This window comes from Eleutherodactylus coqui, chromosome 1 (genome assembly GCF_035609145.1).
Source record: "Eleutherodactylus coqui strain aEleCoq1 chromosome 1, aEleCoq1.hap1, whole genome shotgun sequence".
Taxonomy (NCBI): Eukaryota; Metazoa; Chordata; class Amphibia; order Anura; family Eleutherodactylidae; genus Eleutherodactylus; species Eleutherodactylus coqui.
The window spans coordinates 104,318,959-104,341,650 of NC_089837.1; the positions used below are offsets into that span (position 1 = coordinate 104,318,959).

Sequence of the window (22,692 nt, forward strand, 5' to 3'; positions counted from 1 at the left end):
AATGGAATGCATAACTCAGTGTGTATATAGCAAAGTAACTAAATTTTATCCTGAATAACTTTCCTAGTCCTCAATTATGGTGGATTTCTTTAGCAGAGACTTCAGATTTCCGGGACATCAGACAATGTTTCATGTGAACCTGACTTGCTATGAGATCATCTAGGATTTTCCTGGAAAGATAGCGAACATTATCATAAAAGGGCTTTTCAGAGAAATACTATTGATGACCTATACTCTGGATAGGTCATCCATAGTTGATCAGCTTGGGTCCGCCACTCGGGGCCCCGCCCGATCAGCTTATTGGATGCCTACTGTCTGCACTGCTACACACAGGAGTCAGAGCGTAAGCTGATCCAAACTCTATGTAGTGACCAGGGCTTATAATTACAGATGCAGCTCTCATTAAAATTAATGCAAGCTGCACCTGCAGTTACAAGCGCTGATTACTACACAGGGGTCAAAGCAGCAGCTTACGCTTTGTACCCCTGGTGTAATGACACTGACAGCAGGTGTCCGAACAGGTGATCGGCCAGGGTCCCAAATGGTGGACCTCAGCTGATCAACTATTGATGACCTATCCCCAGGATAGGTAATCAGTAGAATTTTCCTGGAAAACCCCTTTAATATGTAACTGGAATATAAAATGAATTGGCATATGACCAGTTTTTGTATCTGAAAAGTTGGATCCACACCTTTTACATTAGATCAGAATCTTTATACTGTATGTGATTTACAAAGTATTCTATCATGATAAAGTAAGTGGAAGAAACCTGCTTTCCTCTATCTTTGCAGCATTAAAGAAATAGCGGTTTCTCATGAAAGTATGGAGCAGGAGCTGGCCCATGCTGTGAATGCAAGCTCGAAGTCCATGGAAAAGGTCTACAGCAAGAACTCTGAGGTAAACTGTTGATTCACTGTCTCATTTGCAGCCCAGAATCCTAGCTCATTCTTGCAAGGAACAAGTTAGCCAGGTTAGTTGGGTCTATGTTTGTTGGCCTAAAGTCACTTATTCACATATAATGCAATCTTCTGATCAGTCAAATGAAAGGACGCTTGTTGAAGTTCTTACATTCATGTTTGTATAACATTTAGAGTTATAACATTAAGACTACTTTTATTGAGGTTTGCTGAAACAGGATGTATCCTATCATGCTTGTAATTAATGAAGTATTCTGGAGAAAATAGCACTGTCTGCCAAGTTATCCCAGACTGATAGCCAGTTAGGAAAAAGGTTTAAAAGACAAAAGAAACGACCCAGATAGCTCTGACATTAGCGCTTTCTCTTTAATTTAGCTCATTGTTGGATTGGCATATTAATCACAAGAATGAATAGTTTATTTTTTGTAGACAGCTGTATAATTTGAGGAAATCTGCAGAAAGTATTTAATTCATGTGCAGCAGCACATTGAGGATGAGGTTTGCACTATGCACATTGAAATAAGTGGACTATTTGTGTAATGCACGAATTTGTCAAGTCCTCTAAAGGGCCACTTACACTGTGCGATGATCGCTCAAAAATCGCTAAAAAGCGATCGTTTGAGCGATCATCGTTGCGTCTAAACACGCGTCCATCATGCACTTTCCGTGCACGATGGACTGATCGTTAAATTCAGACCAGCCTAAAAATCGTTGTTCGGCCTTATCAGCAGTTCTCTATGGGTAGTGCGATAGCATTGTTTCCCGTCGGAGAACAAAGGAACTGAAAGCAGATAAGAGCCCTCGGGCTATTGACTGCTTTCAGCTAAAGGCTTCATTTGCACACTAAATTGCTATTAAGTAGCTGAGTAGCTACTTAATAGTTTATGCAAAATGATCACTCAAAGCTGTCACTCAAACTGTTGTTTGAGCGATCATCGCTCCGTGTAAATGGGCCTTAAAGTAAACCTCTATGAAGCCACTCTTCATCTCATCAACTAGAAAATTTTCTTGTGCATAACCACCATCTCTTACTCTAAATGGGTTTTGTAAAAGTGTCCATACACCTTAGAGTCCTTTTACATGGTGCAATTAATCGTTGGAATGAACAAACGATTCACTTGCTTTCAAACAATGTCTGTTTACACACGCTGTTATAATCGTTTACATTTTTTATTCATTTTTCATCCATTTTTGGTCTGCTTGGGAATGGTCTGCGATAGACTGAACAATCTCCTTTTACATGGAGCAACTGGCATATGACAAACAATTATTTTATGCCAGAATAATATGAATGACAATCGTTCATTTTCGCACAAACCAATGATTATTTGAACGAGAATCGTTACATGTAAAAAGGCCCTTAGATAGCTTTTGGACTACTGCTTGTTTGGACTGACCGCTATTTTGACACCTATACATATATGCAATTGTCTGAGCATCCGTGTGTACTTAATAGGGGAAAAAAAACCACTGCAAGATGCCTTGTATGATGGTCTATCTACCGTTAGAACAAAGGATCAGGCATTTGAAATCCAACATGTTCCATCCTTCTTATCCCCCTACACCTTCACTTCGGGAGAGCTGCGACATCTGGCCCAGGTGAAATTGGTAGATTCGGCCAATGTTTCTTTGTGTATGACCGCCTTAAGTCAGGTCATCATTGAGGCCATTCTGTGAAGGTGCAGTTACAACAAGTTCAATATACTTCCAAGAGCATTAGGCATAAAATAAAGCACTAGTCTTTAAAACTTCACTGTTTTATTGCTTCATCTACAAAAGAAAATACAAGCCAGCAGAACTGCTTACACGTTTTGGACAATTAGTACAATCTCTGATTCATAGGACTTCAGTGGATATAAGTCAAAGCAATACAAAGCCCAATTACTTCTTGGTATTGTAAAAAAGGCATAAGAAAATAATAATATGCAGAGAATAATTAGTATTAGTATTGGTAGTATTGATCTATTTGCTAATGTGTCCAGTACTATGTCATTTCAGGGTCTAAATTGCACTCATGTTATGGAAATGGTAACGAATGTTCGAGCGTTACTAAATGAGACGGAGCTCCTGCTTACTGGAAAGATGGCTTTGGTGAGTAGGGGATTCAAATTTCCAAAGTTTTCTCCTTATGGAACTGACTGATGTGTTCTTTTCATTTGTGTTTCCAACTCTGACCTGAATTTAGTGGACTCACAGCAGTTGTTAGTTTCTATAATATACGTTCCTCAATAAATAGCCAGAAAGGTAGATAACAGTAAAGGTAATAATTCTACCTACTCCCTTGTCTCGTGAAGCTGTTGGATCCCCCTCAGAAAGAACAGCTGACGATGTCCCTCAGTAACACAGAGCAGGAGCTGCGGAAACTTGCTGACATCCCATGGCTGTGCCAAAACACAGAGCCTGGAGAAGAAGAAGTGAGTACTGTAATTTTTACTGCATGTTCTTCCTTTGATAGGGAACTCTTAACCCCATTTACATACAACGATTATCGCTCAAAATTCAATGTCTTTTGAGCGATAATCGTTGCGTGTAAATGCTGCCATTGTTCGCTTTTCGTCCAAATTATGATTTTTAGTTGAGTTTAAAATCCATCCTTTGGCCTGACAGCTGATAGCAGGGACCGCACACTGATTCTCCACGGAAGCGCTGATAACATTGTATTCAGCTGCAGTCCCATGGCAGAACAAAGAGTTGTATACAGCTAACAGACTACCTGCTGTTCTTTGCATACAGTGCTGGGAGGCTCATTTACATGCAAATGACGATAATAAGCTGCTAATGGGCATTAGTGCCCATTAGCAGCTTTTGCAAAATGAGCGCTCAAACTGTCAATTTCCCTATTTTTTTTAACGAATTTTGAGTGATCATCTTTGCGGGTAAATGGGGCTCAAGTGTAGCGCCTGTGTGGGCTGCATCTCCTCATAATAAATAGTACAATAGATTCTGTTACTCATTCTCAATAGTGGAAGATAAGTCTCACTTTGCTGTGTTGCGCAGTACATGTACTCATTGACATGTTCATTCAGTTTCTTAGTTTGCAGTATATTATTATATATTCTTTACTTCTTCCTTGCAGACATTTGTGAAATACCATTTATTTCTCCCAAACCATGTTTTATGCCTGTGGCTGACGGTTGTGACTTCTCTTTAGGGTGCTCTCGAGTATTCCAAATTAAGACGCAGCAGTCGGTTTAGATTGGTGAACAAGTTCAAGAAGGAGAAAAACACTAAGAACAAGGAGACTCGGAGCAGCACGGGAGCACCTGGTAAATGTGTAGTTTAGTGCCAGCTACAAGAGAAATGGATATTATAGCAGGTTGCATGCACAGTAAAGGGTGCCTTACTTATAGATGAGACCCGTTAGATTTTTTTTTAAGTCTGTTATTAAAAGGGTAGTCTGGAGAAAGAAAAATTAAAGGAAACCTGCAACAGTGTTTGTACTGCCAGAACCCCACAGATGTGCATTGCCTCATGTATGTTTTATTCTGAAATGCTACATTTCAGAGCAAAACACACTTTAAAGTTTGACTCGGGAACAGAGCTCTCGAGTCAAAGAAGTGAGCTGCGTTGGGCTCCCCCCGCCCGCTGCATGTTGACTGACAGCGCTCTCTCCCTGCTTGTGTCTAAAAGGGGAACTATCAGTCTTTATGCTGCAGAAAGTTAAGTCTGGCGCAGTTCACCTCGTTGACCCTCCGTTCCTTAGTCAAACAGTTAAACTTTAAAGCGTGTTTATTCTGAAACATTGCAGTATGTCAGAACAAAACATACACTGCATGTTTTCTGTCCCAGGTTCATGCTGCCCATGGTTCGGGCAGCATGAACCCCATGATAGGTTCCCTGTAAATTAAGGTGTTCTCAGTGTTGTATAAAAGATGTTATACTCACCCTACCCCCCACACCTCCCTTTCTAACAGTGCCTAGCAGCATTTCTTTACATCTTGATAATTTTTCTATGGGTACGGGCGGATGCTCTGCAGATTTTCCACTATGGAATTGCAGAAGGAAAATTAGCAGCATTTACAGTTGCAGAATAAAGGTTGAGATTTTAGCAAGTCTCATCCACACAAATAATACAACATCTACCGTATATACCGGCGTATAAGACGACTTTTGAACCCCCAAAAGTCTGCTCTGAAGTCGGGGGTCGTCTTATACGCCAGTAATACAAAAAAAAGAAAGTGTCAAAATCATTACTCACCTCCCCTGGCGTTGTGCGGCGCTGCTGCTGGCTGTCGCTCCCTCCTGGTCCCTGGCAGAGCATTGCTTTCTGAATGCGGGGCTTGAAATCCCCGCCTCCAGAAAGCTAATACTGTGATTGGCTAACACATGCCGTCAGCCAATCATTGAATGGCTGTGATTGGCTGAAGGCACGTGTGTTTTAGCCAATCACAGCCATTCAATGATGTCATTGAATGGCTGTGATTGGCTGACGGCGTGTGTTAGCTAATCACAGTATTAGCTTTCTGGAGGCGGGGATTTCAAGCCCTGCGTCCAGAAAGCAATGCTCTGCCGGTGACCAGGAGGGAGCGACATCCTACAGCAGCGCCGCAGAACGCCGGGGGAGGTGAGTAATGATTTTTTTTTTTTGCTCCGCTGTATTCCTTTTTTTTTTTAATTAAAGTATTTTTTATTAAACTTTTTCACCTTTTGCATATTTTAAAACATTTTTTTTAACAAATCTTTGGTTTCCCCTCCCTCCCTCCCCCTCCCCCTCTCACCCACCCCCTTCCCCTCTCCCCCCTCCCTCCCCCATCCCCCCTAAGAGCTCCGCTGTATTCCTGGCGTATAAGGTGACAGTTGGGGGGTCGTCTTATACGCCCTGTTGCCTTATACGCCGGAATATACGGTATGTAGAATTCGCACTGGAATTAATCTGCAATGGGGATTTTAAATCCGCTGCTTGTTAATCTATGATGTGGATTTTCACCTCGGATTTTGCCCTTTGCAATGTATAAGATGAATTCCGCAACAAAATTTGCAACAAATCTGCTCGTAACACTTGCAGATTTTACTGAAAAATCATTGTGGATTCAACAGCGGAAACAGAGCAAAAGATGCTGCGGAAAATCCACTCCATGTGGTCACACCCTAAAGGTTCCCTTTTTTCTCCAAGGACAGCAGCACTCTTGTTCATGAGCAATGCACTGTTAATAAAAGACACAGAACATTTTGCCAAAAAATAAAACAAAAAAAGACTTTTTTTCTATTTCCAGATTATCCTTTTACTGAAAAAACATAATCACAGCACAATGTTTTATTGTAATGTCTGGTCTTGCTGTGTTACTTTACAGTGCTTTTTTCTCTTTAAGTTGTGGAGGGGAAGACCAGAAAAATGTGATTCCTGATTGCAACATTGTTTTCTCATTTCTGCATTCATCATGGTCATGATTACTGAACCATATACACATTCTTCGTAGACAGCCTAACTATAGATAAGACTTAAAGGTTTAATTAAGTAATGTACACAAGGTGTGAATCTGGATAAATGTGCAGATATTTATCAGAAATGTATGTATATATATATAATGTGTTCTTTCTTACAGAATAAGAAACCCATAGGAATATAAATGTGCTAAACAGATAATGCCTTTGTTAAAGGGATTGTGCCACAATCTATGGATAGGTGATAAGTTCTAAACGGTGGGGCTCTCACTGCTGGGACCCCCACCAATGCCGAGAATGTGTGTCACATGACCCTGTCTTCTCCTCACTTTGGGCTTGCTGCATTCCCCACAGTGAGCAGCAGATTGAAGGGCGTTGCGGTCGCACAGTGCAAGGCCATTCACCTTCAGCAGGGGTGATGGAGATAGCCAAGTGCTTGTACTCAGCTATTTCCTTCAGACCAATTCGAATTAATGGAGTGGCATTGCATATGTGCGACCGCTGTTCCATTCAATCTCCACATCACTGCAGGGACTCTTAGGCTGGGTTCACACAGGGCGGATTTGCCGCGGAAATTCCGTGCGGAATTTCGCCACTGCAAATCCGCATGCGGCCGCTAATACCGGGATTAGCCAGCCATGAGGACGAGATTTCTCAGAAATCTTGTCCACACGGGACGGCAAATCCGCTGCGGCTAAGCCGGCAGAAGCCGCCGCCGCTGTGGCGTGGATTTGCCGACCGCAGCATGTTCATTTTTTTTTTCCTCTGCGGCCGCCCTCTCCTCTATGAGCTATGCAGCAGCACATGTGAAAAAGACTTCAGTATACTAATAGATCACAGACTGAACATGAGTGAACAATGTGATGTAGTAGCAAACAACGGAAACACAATTCTGGGATATATTAAGAGAAGCATAGAGTCTAAATCACGTGATGTAATTCTCCCCCTCTACTCTTCCTTAGTCAGACGTCATCTGGTATACTGTATTCAGTTCTGGTCACTCCAATTTAAAAAAGACATTGACAGAGTAGAGCAAGTACAGAGACTAGTTACAAAGATGATGAGCGGTCTGCAAACCATGTCTTATTAAGAATAGTTAAAGGATCTGGGAATGTTTAACTTGCAAAGAAAGGCAGAGAGGAGACTTAATAGCAGTCTACAAATATCTAAAGGGCTGTCACATTGCAGAGGGATTAACCCTATTCTCCTTTGCCCATGGAAAAACCAGAAGCAATGGGATGAAACTGAAAGGGAGGAGATGCAGATTAGATATTAGAATAACTTTCTGACAGTGAGGGTGATGAATGAGTGGAACAGGTTACCAAACAAAGGCTGGACAGACATCTGTCTGGGATGACTTAGTGAATCCTGCACTGAGCAGGTGGTCAGACCCAATGACCATGGAGGTCCCTTCCAACCTTTACAATTCTATGATTCCAAGGCAGGTTTAGGTTTAAGTGGCTTTTCATTCAAAATGAACCATTGAGACTAGTATTCCAATCCCTCATTAGTTTACAGATTTTATGAGTAGGTATTGTGTTGGTTTTAAGAGACTATGGAGGGGAATTTATCAGACTCGGCTCCACTTTTATGGTGTTAGTCACAGATTTTGGTACATTACATGTCTGTGCTGAAATTTGTTATTAGTGGGACACAACAAGGGCTTAAGTATAGCTGCTGCCACCCGGAGGTGGCACTAAGTTCAAAAGATTGTTCGTTTCTCCCACCACATATGCCCCTGCAGACGCTAAGCTAAATCAGTTTTAGCCTGGTGTCCGTAGCAGGCAGATCTCCCAGCTTGACAGGTCTGTCTTCTTTCCTTCTGGATGGGACATAGTGATAATCTAACTTCCCTGTGTGTCCCTAAGTAGGGAGGGCAAACACTGCTGCATAAGACACACTGTTACTATTTCTTCCAAGATGATAAAGTGGACCAGAGTAGCTCTAACTACTCTGCTTTCCGCCAGCCATGGGATCACTCAAAGTTCTTGTCTGCTCCCTCCACCCAGTTTACTCTCACCACTAAGTGACAGTCACTAAAGTGGCGACCCTGCTGGTATCCTGGGGAGCTGAAGTGGATCAAGAGGAGGTGAGTATGCTGAATTAAATGAGCATGACCCCCCCCCCCCCTTCCCATCTACAACCTCCATACTTTAGTCATCTCTGCATCCTCTCAGCGCTTCCTTGGCACATTTTATTTTCCTTCAGATCCCTTCCCCAGTACCTAATTTAGGGTATCCCATGTTTTTTTCCCCCTTACCTCTAGGTATCTCGGCAGTTCCCTTTTGGCGCCAACTCTAGCCACTACCTACATTCCCAGCTCTCTTCTGGTGGCAAAATGCTACTTCTGCGCCATATCGTGTCTTCTGTGCAGTGGTCTGGAGATGTGACTTGAATCATGTATAATTGAGGCCTAAGCTTTTGGTGCAGACTGCTAGGCCGCAACTTACTACAGGTGGCTGAGAATTTATTTTCCCTTTTTCCTCTGGTGCCGCAGGCCATTGCTCTTCTTCATGCTTTGGCCGTGTATCAGTGCGCCTGAAAGCGCTGTAGAATAAGTTGGCGCTATACAAGTAAAGATTATTATTTTCTGGTCAGGCTACTTTTGGGCGTAGGCAGTAGCTTGACTTCCGGTAGAACTCGCAGGTAAAGGTGGTCTTCCAGTGAATGTCCGGGCTAGGAGGTTGTCTTCCTGCAGAATGATATGGCCGCTGAACACACACAAAGGTGGCCAGGCAACTACATGGGACACCCACTGTCTGGAGCCGGAATGCTTGCTGGGGCAGGACTAGCGTCCTTAGTTTGTGCTCTCAGAAATTATGGCTGACAGATAATTATGGCTCTACTTCTCGCTACTGGCTCGCTACTCTTCTAATCACTAGCGATGATCGTTCCTGTGTAACAGTACAGGAACAAAAATCCCTGGGATGACCTGGGATCGTCCCATGTAAAAGCACCCATTATAAATCTCCCTCTATAACTCAGTATGAACTGGTGTATGAATTTGGCTTTTCCATGTATTGTAGTGAGTTAATTTGCATACATAAACTCAATAGAGAAAGAATAGGTTCTGTGTTCGAAGGGAATAAATTGAATTCTGTAATGCAATGCTGCCTGATAGCCTCATCTACAATCTGGAATTACATTAGGATGTATAAATACTGGAAACTGTACAGTTTTTAACCAAACAATTGTGTGATGTATGTCCTTCCGTGATTATTGTATCTTGCAATTAGAGTCTTTTGCTCTGGACTGTGGGTAATCTCTTTCTTGGGAAGTGGTTTTTCTTTGCTTTGGGACGTGGTTTCTTACTAAGGGACTCTTTCTGACAGCTCACCTTTGGGGGACGGAGGAGGTGTCTCTTTGGTTGGAGCGTCTCAGTCTGTCTGAGTACAAGGAGGTCTTTACTCGCCACGACATCCGAGGCTGTGAGCTCCTACATCTGGAGCGCCGAGACCTCAAGGTATCTCTCACAGATGTCAGACCCAAAGTGGAGTCCGGACCTTTTCTGCTGTTTGTCTATGTCTAGTCCACTCCCTGCCACCCGCATGTTCTGCTGCACTTTCATCAATCACAACTCCTTTCATATAGTTCTTGCTTCTACTAACGTTTCTTTCCAATGATAGTCATGAAATTCCTCCATCCATTGCTGTCACATCATCTTTGTACAGCTCTATAATGCCAGCCCTTCACTTTTTACTTATTAACACAAGTCATCTGTACTACAAGTACTATATTGTAACTTTGTAGCCAAATGCTGTTTTCAGACAGTTCTCTATATCCTATAGCAACAGATTGGGTAACATATGCAACCACACTTTCCAAGGACGTTGTCTGCAAGAATTCCTAATTCCAGTATAATATCAGTCCTCCTCTCAGATGATTTTTGCAAAAATGATAAATTGTCCCAAACTGGCAACATATCACTTACAACTCATTACTCTATAGTACCATCACTGCATTGATCCAGTGTTTAACATGTCATTACTCATAGTATGCAGCGAACACTTTCACTACCAAACCCATATAACATTTATCCATTTATCGTCCCCATTTGCTCTTCAGTCAATGCATGATACCAAATGTTGGCATGTCTTCAGGCCTCAACAATACACAACCATTTATGACATTTCTAATATCATTCACATTTCTTCATCTTGTGACCAATGTCCATATGTTACCTGTTTTTAGTGCCCTCCTGTTCTGTACTGCATTTGCATGCATACAGTCACAATTATTGTTATTCTCTAAATGTTGATGTTTGTCCGCTCTGTGTTAATGTTGTAGTATTTATAATATGTCTATGTGTTTGTCTTCAATTTGTTGCAAAAGCATAACCTTTTTAAGCAGTAAAACTTACAAGTTAGCTTTGCTTGCAGTAGTCTTGGATTTGGGGTTTGTATGAAGCAGGATCAGCAGTTGATCACTCATCATACATGGCGGGTGCTGTCTGTCTTTGACAGCTGACACAGCCTGCAGGAGCCGCGATCATCACTTAAACTGATCAATGCTGGTAACAGTTTAAATGTCCTGATCGGCGTTCTCAATCACGTGGTGCCATTTTGTTGTTATGGCAGTCCAGGGTCTTTTGAAGGACTACCATGTATTTCTGCCTAATAAGACATGCCTGTGGTCTGTACTAATAGGATGCTGCTAAAATACCATATACTGGTTTATTCCAGTATATGTTATAAGCGATCAAACAAGCGCAAGCTCAAGTTCCCTATGGAAACAAAAAAAAGTTAAAATAAGTGGAAAAAAGCCCTTTATTATTGTTAAGTATAAGATACTAAAAGTTCAAAATCCCCCCCCCCCTTACTGTATTTATAAACAAATGTCGAAACAAAAAAACAAAACATAGTTTGTACCACCACATCCGTAAAAGTCCAATCTATCAAAATAACACACTGAACATTGTCAGAAAAAAAACACACAACATCAGAATTTCGTTTTTTGGTTCCCTTGTAATTAAAAACAATTAAAAGTTCATATATACTCCAAATTGGTACCGATAGAAACCATGGGTCGTTCTTCAAAAAACGAGTCTTCACATAACATACCAACGGAAGTATTAAAAAGTTATAATAGTCAGAAAATACTGACAGAAAGTACTTTATTTTTTTTTAAGTACAGCAAATGTAAAAAGTGGTATCGTCTGAATCGTACTGATCCACAACATAAAGTTATCATGTAATTTTTGCTGCAGTGTGTACACCGTAAAAACAAGTAACCCCCTCCCCACCGTCCCATCCACCTCAAAAAGATTGTGGTATTTTATCTTTGCTTTTTTGTTCTATTTCACTCAGAAATTTTTTACGTTTTTCAGTACATCATATAGTATCACTGAAAAATACACCTTGTGCCACAAAAAAAGCTTTCAAATAGCTATGTTGACTGAAAAAATTTTTTTGAAAATGGGGAGAATAAACCAGAAATCATTAACATAACATAAATATAACATTCATAACATAAATATTATTAACATAACTGAAAATGCTACGAAATGGTTACTATGCTTTGCAGCTAGTTGAAAGTTGTGCTCCTTTCTGCTTATGTTTTCTAAATGGGACCTCTTCCAGTATTGTAACTGCAATATTGAGATAATGACATCTGTTTTGTTGTTTTTCTATAGGAGTTGGGAGTGACAAAAGTGGGCCACATGAAGAGAATCCTCCATGCCATCCGAGAGCTGAACCCCCCTCCTGTCAGTGTGGACTAGGATCTGTCTTCACTGCTTGTGTGGTCCAGTCTCGGTGACTCTTGACCGCCAGCATTGCTTGCATCGACCCACTCCACTAGTGTTACTGCAGCACAGTGCTTCGTAACAGCAGCTATTCTCAGATGACTTCTGAGCTTCATGGCCACCTACGATCCACGGCTCTTGTTATCCCTATTGCCAGTCAACTCTCATACTAATTATCTATAAATGAGCCCTGGAAATTACTGCTGCCACTCCTAGACCAGCTATTTCCATGTCTCGAATGAGCAAAGGGCTTTAATAACCTTTTCTTACAGGATACGTTTGAAGCCAGATGTTTTTTCTAGGTGCTGCAAGAGTTTGTGACTGCGGTAGTCCTTGTCGTTGATGTGCTACCTCGTGTGGATTAGAATCGGCATTATCCTGCTACCAGACAGTGAGAACAGGGAATACCTTCAACAGGACTCACTCTCTGTCCTTTCCGTAAAGACTTTGAGATCTTGGTCATTGATTTGGGGCTCTACCTGTTCCTCGCACAGTTAATGAACATGTCAGATGAATGCGGAGTTTTGTATTTTGTGTTAATATAAGTGCTCTTTTCTCAGGCTCGGCGTGTACATTTCTAGTTGTGTAAAAAGTATTCTTGATGTAGCGTAGACTTATTGTAATCAGTGGTTTCATTGGACTGTTTGCAAAAATCCAGCTGTGAGGTGAGACCATTGCAACTTCCCACTCTGGTCTAGGATCAAACAAATGTTTACATTTCTATAGGTACATTAATAAAGCAGGAAGCAGCGTCTGCCCTGTAATATGTTCCCCTTCCAGGGAACACAAGAAGCCACTCTCCGTCATTGTGAGATACATTGAAGTACTGTCTCCTGAAGATGTGTTTGGGTTGAGATTTGAGTTGTCCACATCCACTTCTCCGTCTCAACTTCTTACAGTTCTTATTCTTGGGCAGGTCCCCTGTTTCTGGCTGCTTTTTATCTATGAGGGACATTGAAAGCCTTGGAACCCTCAGACAAAAGCCTGGCTGTCCCTCCCCCCATGCGTATTTATTGTCCCGTGCCTTATTGCAGTCCTGGCTTTTTTCCCCCCAAAGTGATGTTAAATGCATGTAAATAGCGGTATTGTAAAAATTGCTTGGTTCTACCAGTAAAAGATCTCTTAATGACATTGCTTTGTTCATCGTCTCTTTTATTTCTGTTTCCCCCTGAATGGGTTAATTGGCTTCTGCCTCATTGGGGTTTTTTGCCTTCCTTTGGATCAACAAGGGGGGGGGGGGGGGGGTTATTACACCCCATCCAATGATTGTGATCATTAAAACATTTGTTCACCCAATCATTGCCACATGTAAACAGGGCAGTTGTCAGACGACAAATGACCAAATGCTCGTTTGTCAGCTGATTGGATCTTTCTTGCTGCTGAAAAAAACATTGTTGTCAGGAGCACATCTCCCCGTGTACATATTCTAGCGATCAGCGGAGGTCTCAGCAGTGGGACCCTGATTGATCAATACTTTTGACATGTCTCTGACGTGTCAAAAGTTATCTGAAAGTGTAGCTATTCTTTAAAATTTTAATAGTCTAATATGTAAATCTGAATCAGAATCAATCCTATCAAGGTAAGCTGTGCCAGAAGGCTCTGGTAGTCGCTTGCCTTTTTGCTCTTTATATATTAATAGATATTTTTGACCATGCAATACATGGTCATCCAAATCCCAAATCTTCTGTGTTTGTGGTCAACTGTGTGTTTATCTGCTTCCACTCTTAGGCCTCATGTCCACAGGCAAAATTGAATTGTGGAATATGCAGTTTACTTTTGCCCATAGACATGCATTGGGCATCCGCAGGTAATTAAATACCTGCGGATGTCATTTTATCCTGACGTGTGGGTGGCACGCGCGGGATAAAAATCGCAGCATACTCCATTTTCTGCGGTTTTCCTGCACGGATGGCTTCCACGGCTTTCATTGATGTCAATGGAAACCATCTGTGCAGGAAAACCGCAGAAAATGGAGTATGCTGCGAAGGAAGCCGTCCGCTACGCAGCACAGACGCAGCTGGCACTGCGTCCGTGCCGCAGATCCGCGGGAAGGCAGATGATTAAGAAAAAAAACCCAGAAAGCACGGCGCATGCGTGCGGTACACTGATGGCATGCCAAGCCGTGCAGAAGAAAGAAGATCCGGCGGCGACAGAGGGGAGCCCTGGACAGGTGAGAAAAATGTAACTCTTGGCCTCATGGCTGCGGGCACAGGTGGGAACCGCTTTGGGATTCTTCCCCTGGAATCCATGCGTGTCCGTGGACATGTGGCCTTAAGGAGAAAATCTATAATAAACTAATCACAAATATAGTTATGGCAATCTTGACATAAGCATTTGCACGCTCATACCTGTAGAGCTTATGGTCACTTATCAGAAGGAATGAATCAGTAAAAGGTAAGAACAGCGGTAATTAAGTACCCTCAACCAAGTCTGATGCAAAGTTAATTTTCCACAATTTAAATAATCCAGACGGGGAATTTCATGGATCAGATCAATGTAGACCGTTTGGTCCACCGTGACCTTATTAACAATCTCTAAATAAATATTATATATTCGCATGACTAATACACCAGTTTGTATGTGTAACTGTAACTGTTATATCATCAGCATAGGATCCTGACTTGTCAGCTGGGCATATGCATTGCCATATTAAACAATAGTCACAAACTTGGGGCTCAATCACGCTTGTAAAATACGCAGCACACAACAAATGCGCAAGTAAATTCATATTTGCTGCATGCATATGTTACATCCCCACAGCCTATATTGGTACATATTACGCACCAAATTAGAACACAATGCATTTTTTTTCATGTGCGTATTATGCGCATGAAAAAACACAATGCATTAGAGGCCTAGTAGAGATCAATGGGCTCTTAGCATTGTGTAATGTGAATAACACGCAGGCAACATAGGCCCATGTGAGTGTGCCCTTAGGATAAAGCAGTAATGCGGCAGAACTCAAAATGGCCAACTGTGCATGCGTATGTATCATACCTAGGTAAGGTAATTCTAGATATTGGGGAAAATCCTATAGGAACATCTGTCCATATATCTAACGGCTTGTTCACATCAGTATTAGGGAGTTCCATTTTCCAGCTCCGTTTAGGAAGCAGGAAATGGAACTCCCTGACCGAACTTCTGTCTTATGACGGAGCCAAATGGCGCCAAACGCGCCTCTGTTGACTATGATGGGGTTTGTTTGATCTCCAGCCAACAGTCTGGCATTTTGCCAGAATTTACAGGACGAGGTGGCGCTACTTGCTGCTATAAAAGTCACTTCTATCCCTTTTATACAGGATGACAGATGGGTAAATGACTGCACGAGCGCTGATGTCACCGCCAAATTCGTTAGCGCTTATGCAGTGCGTTTACGCTGACAGACGTTTACTTTTCGTTTGCCGCTCACTTTCAACCAATATAAAAATCATTGCTGGTTCGCTCACTTCTCACTCTGTCCATAGTATACATAGTTAGTAAGTCGCCCCTCAACCGTCTTTTTTCTAAACAAAACAAGCCCAATTTTGATAACCTCTCTCGGTACTGTAGTCCACCCATTCCATTAATTACTTACTTTAGTTGCCGCCTTTGAAACCACTCAAGCTCTGATATGTTCTTCTTGGGTACAAGTGCCCAAAACTGTCCACAATATTCCATGTGTGGTCTGACCAGTGACCAGGAAGAGCAATGTTCCCGTCCTGTGCCCTTAGACCTCTTGTGATGCAACACATGATCTTATTTGCCTTGGCAGCAGCTGCCTGACGCTGGTTGCCCAGTTGTTTCCAATTTAGTGTGTTTGCCCAATCCCACAACTTATTCAGATCCTCTTACAACCACATTCTGTCCTCTAGTGTTAATTACGTTTGTATAATCTGCAAATATTGTTTTACTGCACAATCCTTCTTCCAGGTCATTAATAAATATATTAAAAAGAATAGGGCCCGAAAAATGACACCTGTGGTACCCCACTAGTAACGGTGACTCAATCAGAGTATGCACCATTTATAACCAGCTGCAGAATAAGTTGGCGCTATACAAATAAGGTCCTTCACAGTATAGATTAATTATTAAAACTCAATTTTATTATAATTCGTTAAAATATAACCCATGGGGCACACCAAACAAAAATAAAGACAAACAATTACAGCCCTCAAGGATATATGGTGGCATTATCTCCCCGTTTATTAATGGGAGAGGAAAGGAACTCAGCACAGTAAGCCACGCCAATTATTGTTATTGGAAAAGCCTATATTCTACCTGGCTTTTCCACTTCAGGTAAGATTGTACTAATTTCTGGTTGCTGAGTTACTGGATATGCATCCCATCATCTATATCCTTCATTAAAGGGGTTGTCCCGCGCCGAAACTGTTTTTTTTTTTTTTCAATAGCCCCCCCGTTCGGCGCGGGACAAACCCGATGCAGGGGTTAAAAAAGAAAACCGGATAGTGCTTACCTGAATCCCCGCGCTCCGGTGACTTCTTACTTACCTGGTGAAGATGGCCGCCGGGATCTTCACCCTCGGTGGACCGCAGGGCTTCTGTGCGGTCCATTGCCGATTCCAGCCTCCTGATTGGCTGGAATCGGCACGTGACGGTGCGGAGCTACGAGGAGCCGCTCTCCGGCACGAGCGGCCCCATTCAGAAAAGAAGAAGACCGGACTGCGCAAGCGCGTCTAATCTGGCGATTAGACGCTGAAGATTAGACGGCACCATGGAGACGGGGACGCCAGCAACGGAACAGGTAAGTGAATAACTTCTGTATGGCTCATAATTAATGCACGATGTACATTACAAAGTGCATTAATATGGCCATACAGAAGTGTATAACCCCACTTGCTGCCGCGGGACAACCCCTTTAATCGGTGGATGTGGTTTTTATTTCACTGGGAAATGAGATAACTTCACTCTTGTCATGTGGCCATAAGCAATACCGCTCATGTCTCCCAAGGTGGGCAGTTTCCTGGTGAAATAAAAGCCACATCTACCAATTAATGAAGCATATAGATGATGGGATGCATATCACAGCCATTCATCGAGTGCTGGCTGTGATTGGATAAGCGTCAGCCAATCACAACCAGCTCTTCCAGAAGGCAGGGATTTTCAAATCCCCGGCCAGAACAGAAGAAGGAAATCAGTGTCGGGACATGGGGAGAAGCTGCGGCCGGGCTGACAGCGCATGTAAGGTGATATATGTATATTTTTTAATTTTTTTTCTCTGCAGTTAGGGCTTATTATAGGCTTTGACAGTAGGATATCCTACTGTCAGAGTTGCATCGCACCGCACGAAAACCGCGTTTTCGTGCAATGCAACACAGAAGAAGGCTTTATAGGGAAACATGGGCTACAAAACCTCACGAGTCGCGTGCATATAGCCGGACCCATGAGGTTTTTGTGTCGGGTTGTCGCATGCTACAAAATATTGCATGTGTGAAGTAACCCATAGGAAAGCATGGGCTTCTCATACATGCAAATTGTAGCAATGCAACAAAATCGTGTGACTTTATCTCCTGTGTGAACGAGGCCTAAAGGACACAGGAAGGAATATGCAATATATCACACCCTGATTGGCTAACCTCACCCCTAATTAATCACCTGTGTAAAGCGATGGAGACTGAAACCCACAAGCAGACTATATGTGTTTTTAAATGTAACAATTTTGATAGAGATGAGTGAGCACCCAAATGCTCGGGTCCGCGTTATTCGAGTCAAGCTTTTTGTAAAATTCGTGAGCTCTACTTGAGTAACGAACCCCATTGACTTCAATGGGAGACTCAAGCATTTTCGTATGTGGGACGCCTCCTCCCCCCCCCCCCACTAATCACATACTTAAAGGGGTTGTCCCGCGCCGAAACGTTTTTTTTTTTCCAACAGCCCCCCCGTTCGGCGCGAGACAACCCCGATGCAGGGGTTAAACAAGAAAACCGGAGAGTGCTTACCTGAATCCCCGCGCTCCGGTGACTTCTTACTTACCTGCTGAAGAGGCCGCCGGGATCTTCTCCCTCGGTGGACCGCAGGGCTTCTGTGCGGTCCATTGCCGATTCCAGCCTCCTGATTGGCTGGAATCGGCACGTGACGGGGCGGAGCTACAAGGAGCCGCTCTCCGGCACGAGCGGCCCCATTCAGAAAGGAAGAAGACCCGGACTGCGCAAGCGCGTCTAATCTGGCGATTAGACGCTGGAAATTAGACGGCTCCATGGAAACGAGGACGCTAGCAACGGAACAGGTAAGTGAATAACTTCTGTATGGCTCATAATTAATGCACAATGTACATTACAAAGTGCATTAATATGGCCATACAGAAGTGTATAGACCCACTTTGTTTCGCGGGACAACCCCTTTAAGGAACAGCACACTTTAGAAGACAGTACACTTAGCATACAGTGCACACACTCACCTCTGTTTCGATTTATATAGCACTTATCTGCAGTACTTCTGCTTCTCCTCTGTTTGGAATCTAGCAGATACAGAGCCACACTAAACTACATAATACATACAAACTACTAACAACTTTTGTACAACTACTGAACACAAAAACTGTCAGATGTAGATAAGTAAAGGGCACATGAGCATATTTGTAAGGTTTATTTTTTTTTGTCTCCCTCTCAGCCTCACTTTTGCTAAGGAAGTTTTGCTGAAGCTTTGTTTTTTGCTGAATATAGTATACTTTGCCTGGGTTCATTCACTCCTTTGTAGGCTGGCAGTATTTGGAAGTTAGCATTTTGTTTGCACAAAGGACAGGACACTGGGTCAACATTTCGGGTTATGGATTAACCAGAATGTGATTCACCATTTATGGCTGAAAGCGAAGTACTGAAGTAAATTGGAGAAAACCTACAAATCCCAAGAAGTCCCAGTTACCTCTAGGCTTCTAAGACGTCTTTTGAATTGATGTGAAGATGAATCGTAAGTTAAACACTAGGAAACGCCATGTGGATTACTGAGAAATGTTAAATGTGTACTCTGGGCTGGTGTGTTTGTTACTAGTGTAACGAACAGTTAGGTATAAATCTCCTGCGAGTGACTGCCAACATGGCTCTCTATCCGAGCATACTGCTGGAATTGGGAGGGTGTAGTGCGTGGACCAGTCACGGTGGCACTTACCAACTCCTGGTCCCTGAGGGAGTTACTGCAGCAAAGGATAGGGCTTGTAGTCCTCAGGATGAGGGGGGTAGTAGTTGTCAGTTCGTGATGCCACCATTCCACACCGGCATTCATACACGGCGGATAAAACAACACTGGACAAGTGTATAGTACCATGGGTCCTCAGGAATGGTTGAGGCCCGGTAAAGCTTTACTAGTGACTTTTGAAACACGGTACAAACAACTTCAGCAGGCAGACTTTACAGTGCAAGCAGTTCAGCATTATTCAGAAAACTTGACATGAAAGTCAATGGCCACTGAATAGCAGTAATTATCACCCCGCTCTCATAGACTTCAGGATGCGTGGGTGGCACAGTTAAAGGTGCACCTCTATACAGTAATCTGGGCTTCAGACGGCTGCATAGGAATTGTAAACAGATTTAACATTATTTTCAGAGGTTTGATAGACTTCTGCACTGGCCTTGCTTGAGAAAGTGCACAGTCCCTGGAAGAGGTGGTTACTTACAAAGGCTCTCTGGCAATAGGACTTTTGGGGAAAAACATTCAGGCTCACTCACTCCTATTCTCAAACTCTTCTTAAAGGTGAAGTCTTTCTTCTCCATCTTCAGTAACATAAGAGCTGATGGTGCCCTCATGCACCTCTGTGGTAGCAAACTCTCAGGTGGAAGATGGGTGCTCCTCAGCCGGGAAGATGGACTCCGAACTCCTTTCTGGAACCCAATCACTCATACTTATAGATTCATCCACACCACGTCACATGACACTGTAAGATAGATACATTCAGCAGCAGAGCTCACAGGCAATGATTTTAAGGGAGTTAACCCTTCAGACGCTGCAGCTGTGCAAAACACATACAGAAAATAGACATGACAGCTTGCACATTGCATCCACATAAGACAATACATGTATGACAATTATGGAGGGGTCCAGGGTGACGTTCTGGAACACTACACTAGCGATTTAGTGTTAGCTATATTCACAACTATTACAACTGGATAAAATAGTACTTTTACTTCCCGATTAAATTCACATTTTATCTCTTAGGGTTTTACATGATATATTAAACAGCAAGGTTAATTTGCTGATTGTGAGGATACATGGAAAGAATGAAAGTGCTATCGTGTATCAATAATTATAACAAAATGTAGTCCTGAAAAAGCTTTAACAATAAGTCATATTAAAGTCACATTTTAATGATTTAATAACTGTACTATGAATGAGTGGATACATATTTTGACTTTGGGCAGAGGTAAGGAAAATTAAAAGGGTTTTCCAGGCAGTTTTGTATTGATCAGCGGGGATCTGCCAATTGGGATCCTGGAAAATTAGCTGTTTGGGTGCCCACTGTCAGCGCCACACCACAGTGTATGGAGCAGAAACAGATTGCTCCCGAACCTGTGTAGTGGCCAGAACTGGTAACTGCAGGCACAGCTCTCATTAAAATCAATAGGTTACAATTACCAGTGCCGCCCACTACATGGGTCAGAGGAATCTGCTCTGGCTCTGTTCACTGTATTGTGGCATTGACAGTGGTCATAAAGACATCTGATTGGCTGGAATCCCAAGTGGTGAACTCCAGCCAATCAACTGTTAATTGGGATAGGTCATTAATAGAAATTTTTAGGAAAACCCCTTTAACCCCTTAACACTACATGAGGTACATTTACGTCCTGTAGGTTCAGGGTATGTATGCAGGTGTTGACTGATTCTTACAGCTGACACCCGCCCGCAACAGCCCTGATAAGCAGCGCAGCTGATTGGAGCCGTTAACTCTTTAAATGCCCCAATCAATATTTGGGGGTCCCGCACTGCACCCCGTGATAAGATTGCGAGTTGCCGTGCAGTTGCCATGGCAGCCGGGGGCCTTCTAAAAGACCCCAGGGCTGCTGTTGCAGATTGCCTGTCATATCGTGGTATAATGTAATGCTGTGACATTATATCATAGTGCAGGAGCAATCAAAGCATTGCAAATTATTGTCTCCTATGGGAAGTTAAAAAAAAAATAAAAAAATCAGTTTTAAAAAGTTTTATTACCGTATATACTCCAGTATTAGCCGACCCGAGTATAAGCCGAGTCAATAAGTTTTACCACAAAAAACTGGGAAAACTTATTGACTCGAGTATAAGCCTAGCTGGACTCGAGTATATACTGGGTAAAAAAAAACGCAATACTCACCTCCCAGCCGGCATCTGTGTCCCCGGCGCGATGGTCTCCCCGGTGGTGCGGCAAGCTGCTTCAGACCTCTCCCTGCTCTCATCTCTCTGCTCAGTTTTCAATTCCCCCACTGTCAGCGCTGTGTAAGTAAGTGCTGTGATTGGATCGAGCGCCAGGCAATCACAGCCGGCGCTCGATAAACCAATCACAGCCATTTAGTGATGTCATTAACTGAATGGCTGTGAATGATCGAGCACCGGCTGTGATTGGCTGGCGCTTGATCCAATCACAGTGCTTACCTACACAGCAGTGATGGCGGAGGAATTCAAGGCTGAGCAGGGAGATGACAGTGGGGAGAATTCTCAAGCAGCTTGCTGCACCGCCGGGGAGACCAACGCGCCGGGGACACAGACGCCAGCTGGGAGGTGAGTATTGCGGGGGTTTTTTTGTTGGTTTTTTTTAACCTCACTCAAGTATAAGCTGAGGGGGGCTTTTCTGCATAAAAAAATGTTTGCAAAATATCCTTTTGCCATATTTATAATAAAAGAATCTACATAGTAAAACAAAAAAAACATAATTTAGTAGATAGAAAAAATGTACTAAAAAGCGATCAAAAAGTCGTTTGTACTCCAAAATAGTACCAAAAGAAACAAAACGATGTCCCGCAAAAAATGAGCCCTCGAGCAACATGTCCATCCAAAAATTAAAAAGTTATGACTGTCAGAAGTTGGCAACAGAAAATAATTTTATAAGATAAAATAACATAGTAACATAGTATGTCAGGCTGAAGAGAGACAATGTCCATCTAGTTTAGCCTGTTTCCACCCCCCTTTTGTTGATCCAGAGATAGGCAAGAAAAAAAACCCCAATGAGGCAGAAGCCAATTTAGCCCATTTGGAGGAAAAAATTCCTTCCCGACACCATAATGGCAGTCAGAATAACCCCTGGATTAACGTTTGAAATTTTCTTCCTGATTCCAAGACCCGGAGTCTTAGGAAAAAAATAAAAGTAGTACAGCAAAAAAAAAAAACTATCTAAATTTGGTACGTAGTAATCATACTGACCCGTAGAATAAAGTTAGCATGTTATTGTTGTAGCAGTGTGTACACCGTAGAAACAAGACACACGCAAAAATTTTGGAATTTACTCTTTTTCAATTTCCCTTCACTTTGAATTTTTTAAATGTTTTTCAGTACATTACATGGCACATTATAGAGTACCATTGGAAAATACAACTCATCCGCAAAAAACAAGCCTTCTGACATCTACGTTGATGGTTAAATAAAAGAGTTATGATTTTTTTAACAGCGTAGGAAAAAACGAAAAAGGAAAATAAAGGACCATGTCCTTAAGGGGTTAAAGGCACACAATAAAACATAAGGCTTATTAGCTCA

General features: G+C 42.5%; 2 protein-coding genes across 6 annotated transcripts in view; both read left to right on the forward strand.

Moving 5' to 3' along the window:
- DGKD (diacylglycerol kinase delta) overlaps positions 1-13,174 on the forward strand; it is a 78,068-nt gene extending 64,894 nt beyond the window's left edge. For 4 of the 5 annotated variants that reach the window (XM_066598654.1, XM_066598632.1, XM_066598640.1 and 1 more), the window contains exons 25-30: positions 793-898; positions 2,917-3,009; positions 3,213-3,332; positions 4,070-4,184; positions 9,633-9,763; positions 11,933-13,174. In XM_066598654.1, coding sequence (XP_066454751.1) covers positions 793-898; positions 2,917-3,009; positions 3,213-3,332; positions 4,070-4,184; positions 9,633-9,763; positions 11,933-12,019 — 652 coding nt within the window. In that variant the 3' untranslated portion in view covers positions 12,020-13,174. The remainder of the gene's footprint in view (positions 1-792; positions 899-2,916; positions 3,010-3,212; positions 3,333-4,069; positions 4,185-9,632; positions 9,764-11,932) is intronic. The other variant, XM_066598655.1, reaches the window with a different exon arrangement.
- A 5,664-nt stretch (positions 13,175-18,838) lies between these two features.
- Positions 18,839-22,692, forward strand: part of PROC (protein C, inactivator of coagulation factors Va and VIIIa) — a 28,931-nt gene continuing 25,077 nt past the window's right edge. The window contains exon 1 of the mRNA XM_066589508.1: positions 18,839-18,945. Coding sequence (XP_066445605.1) covers positions 18,939-18,945 — 7 coding nt within the window. The 5' untranslated portion in view covers positions 18,839-18,938. The remainder of the gene's footprint in view (positions 18,946-22,692) is intronic.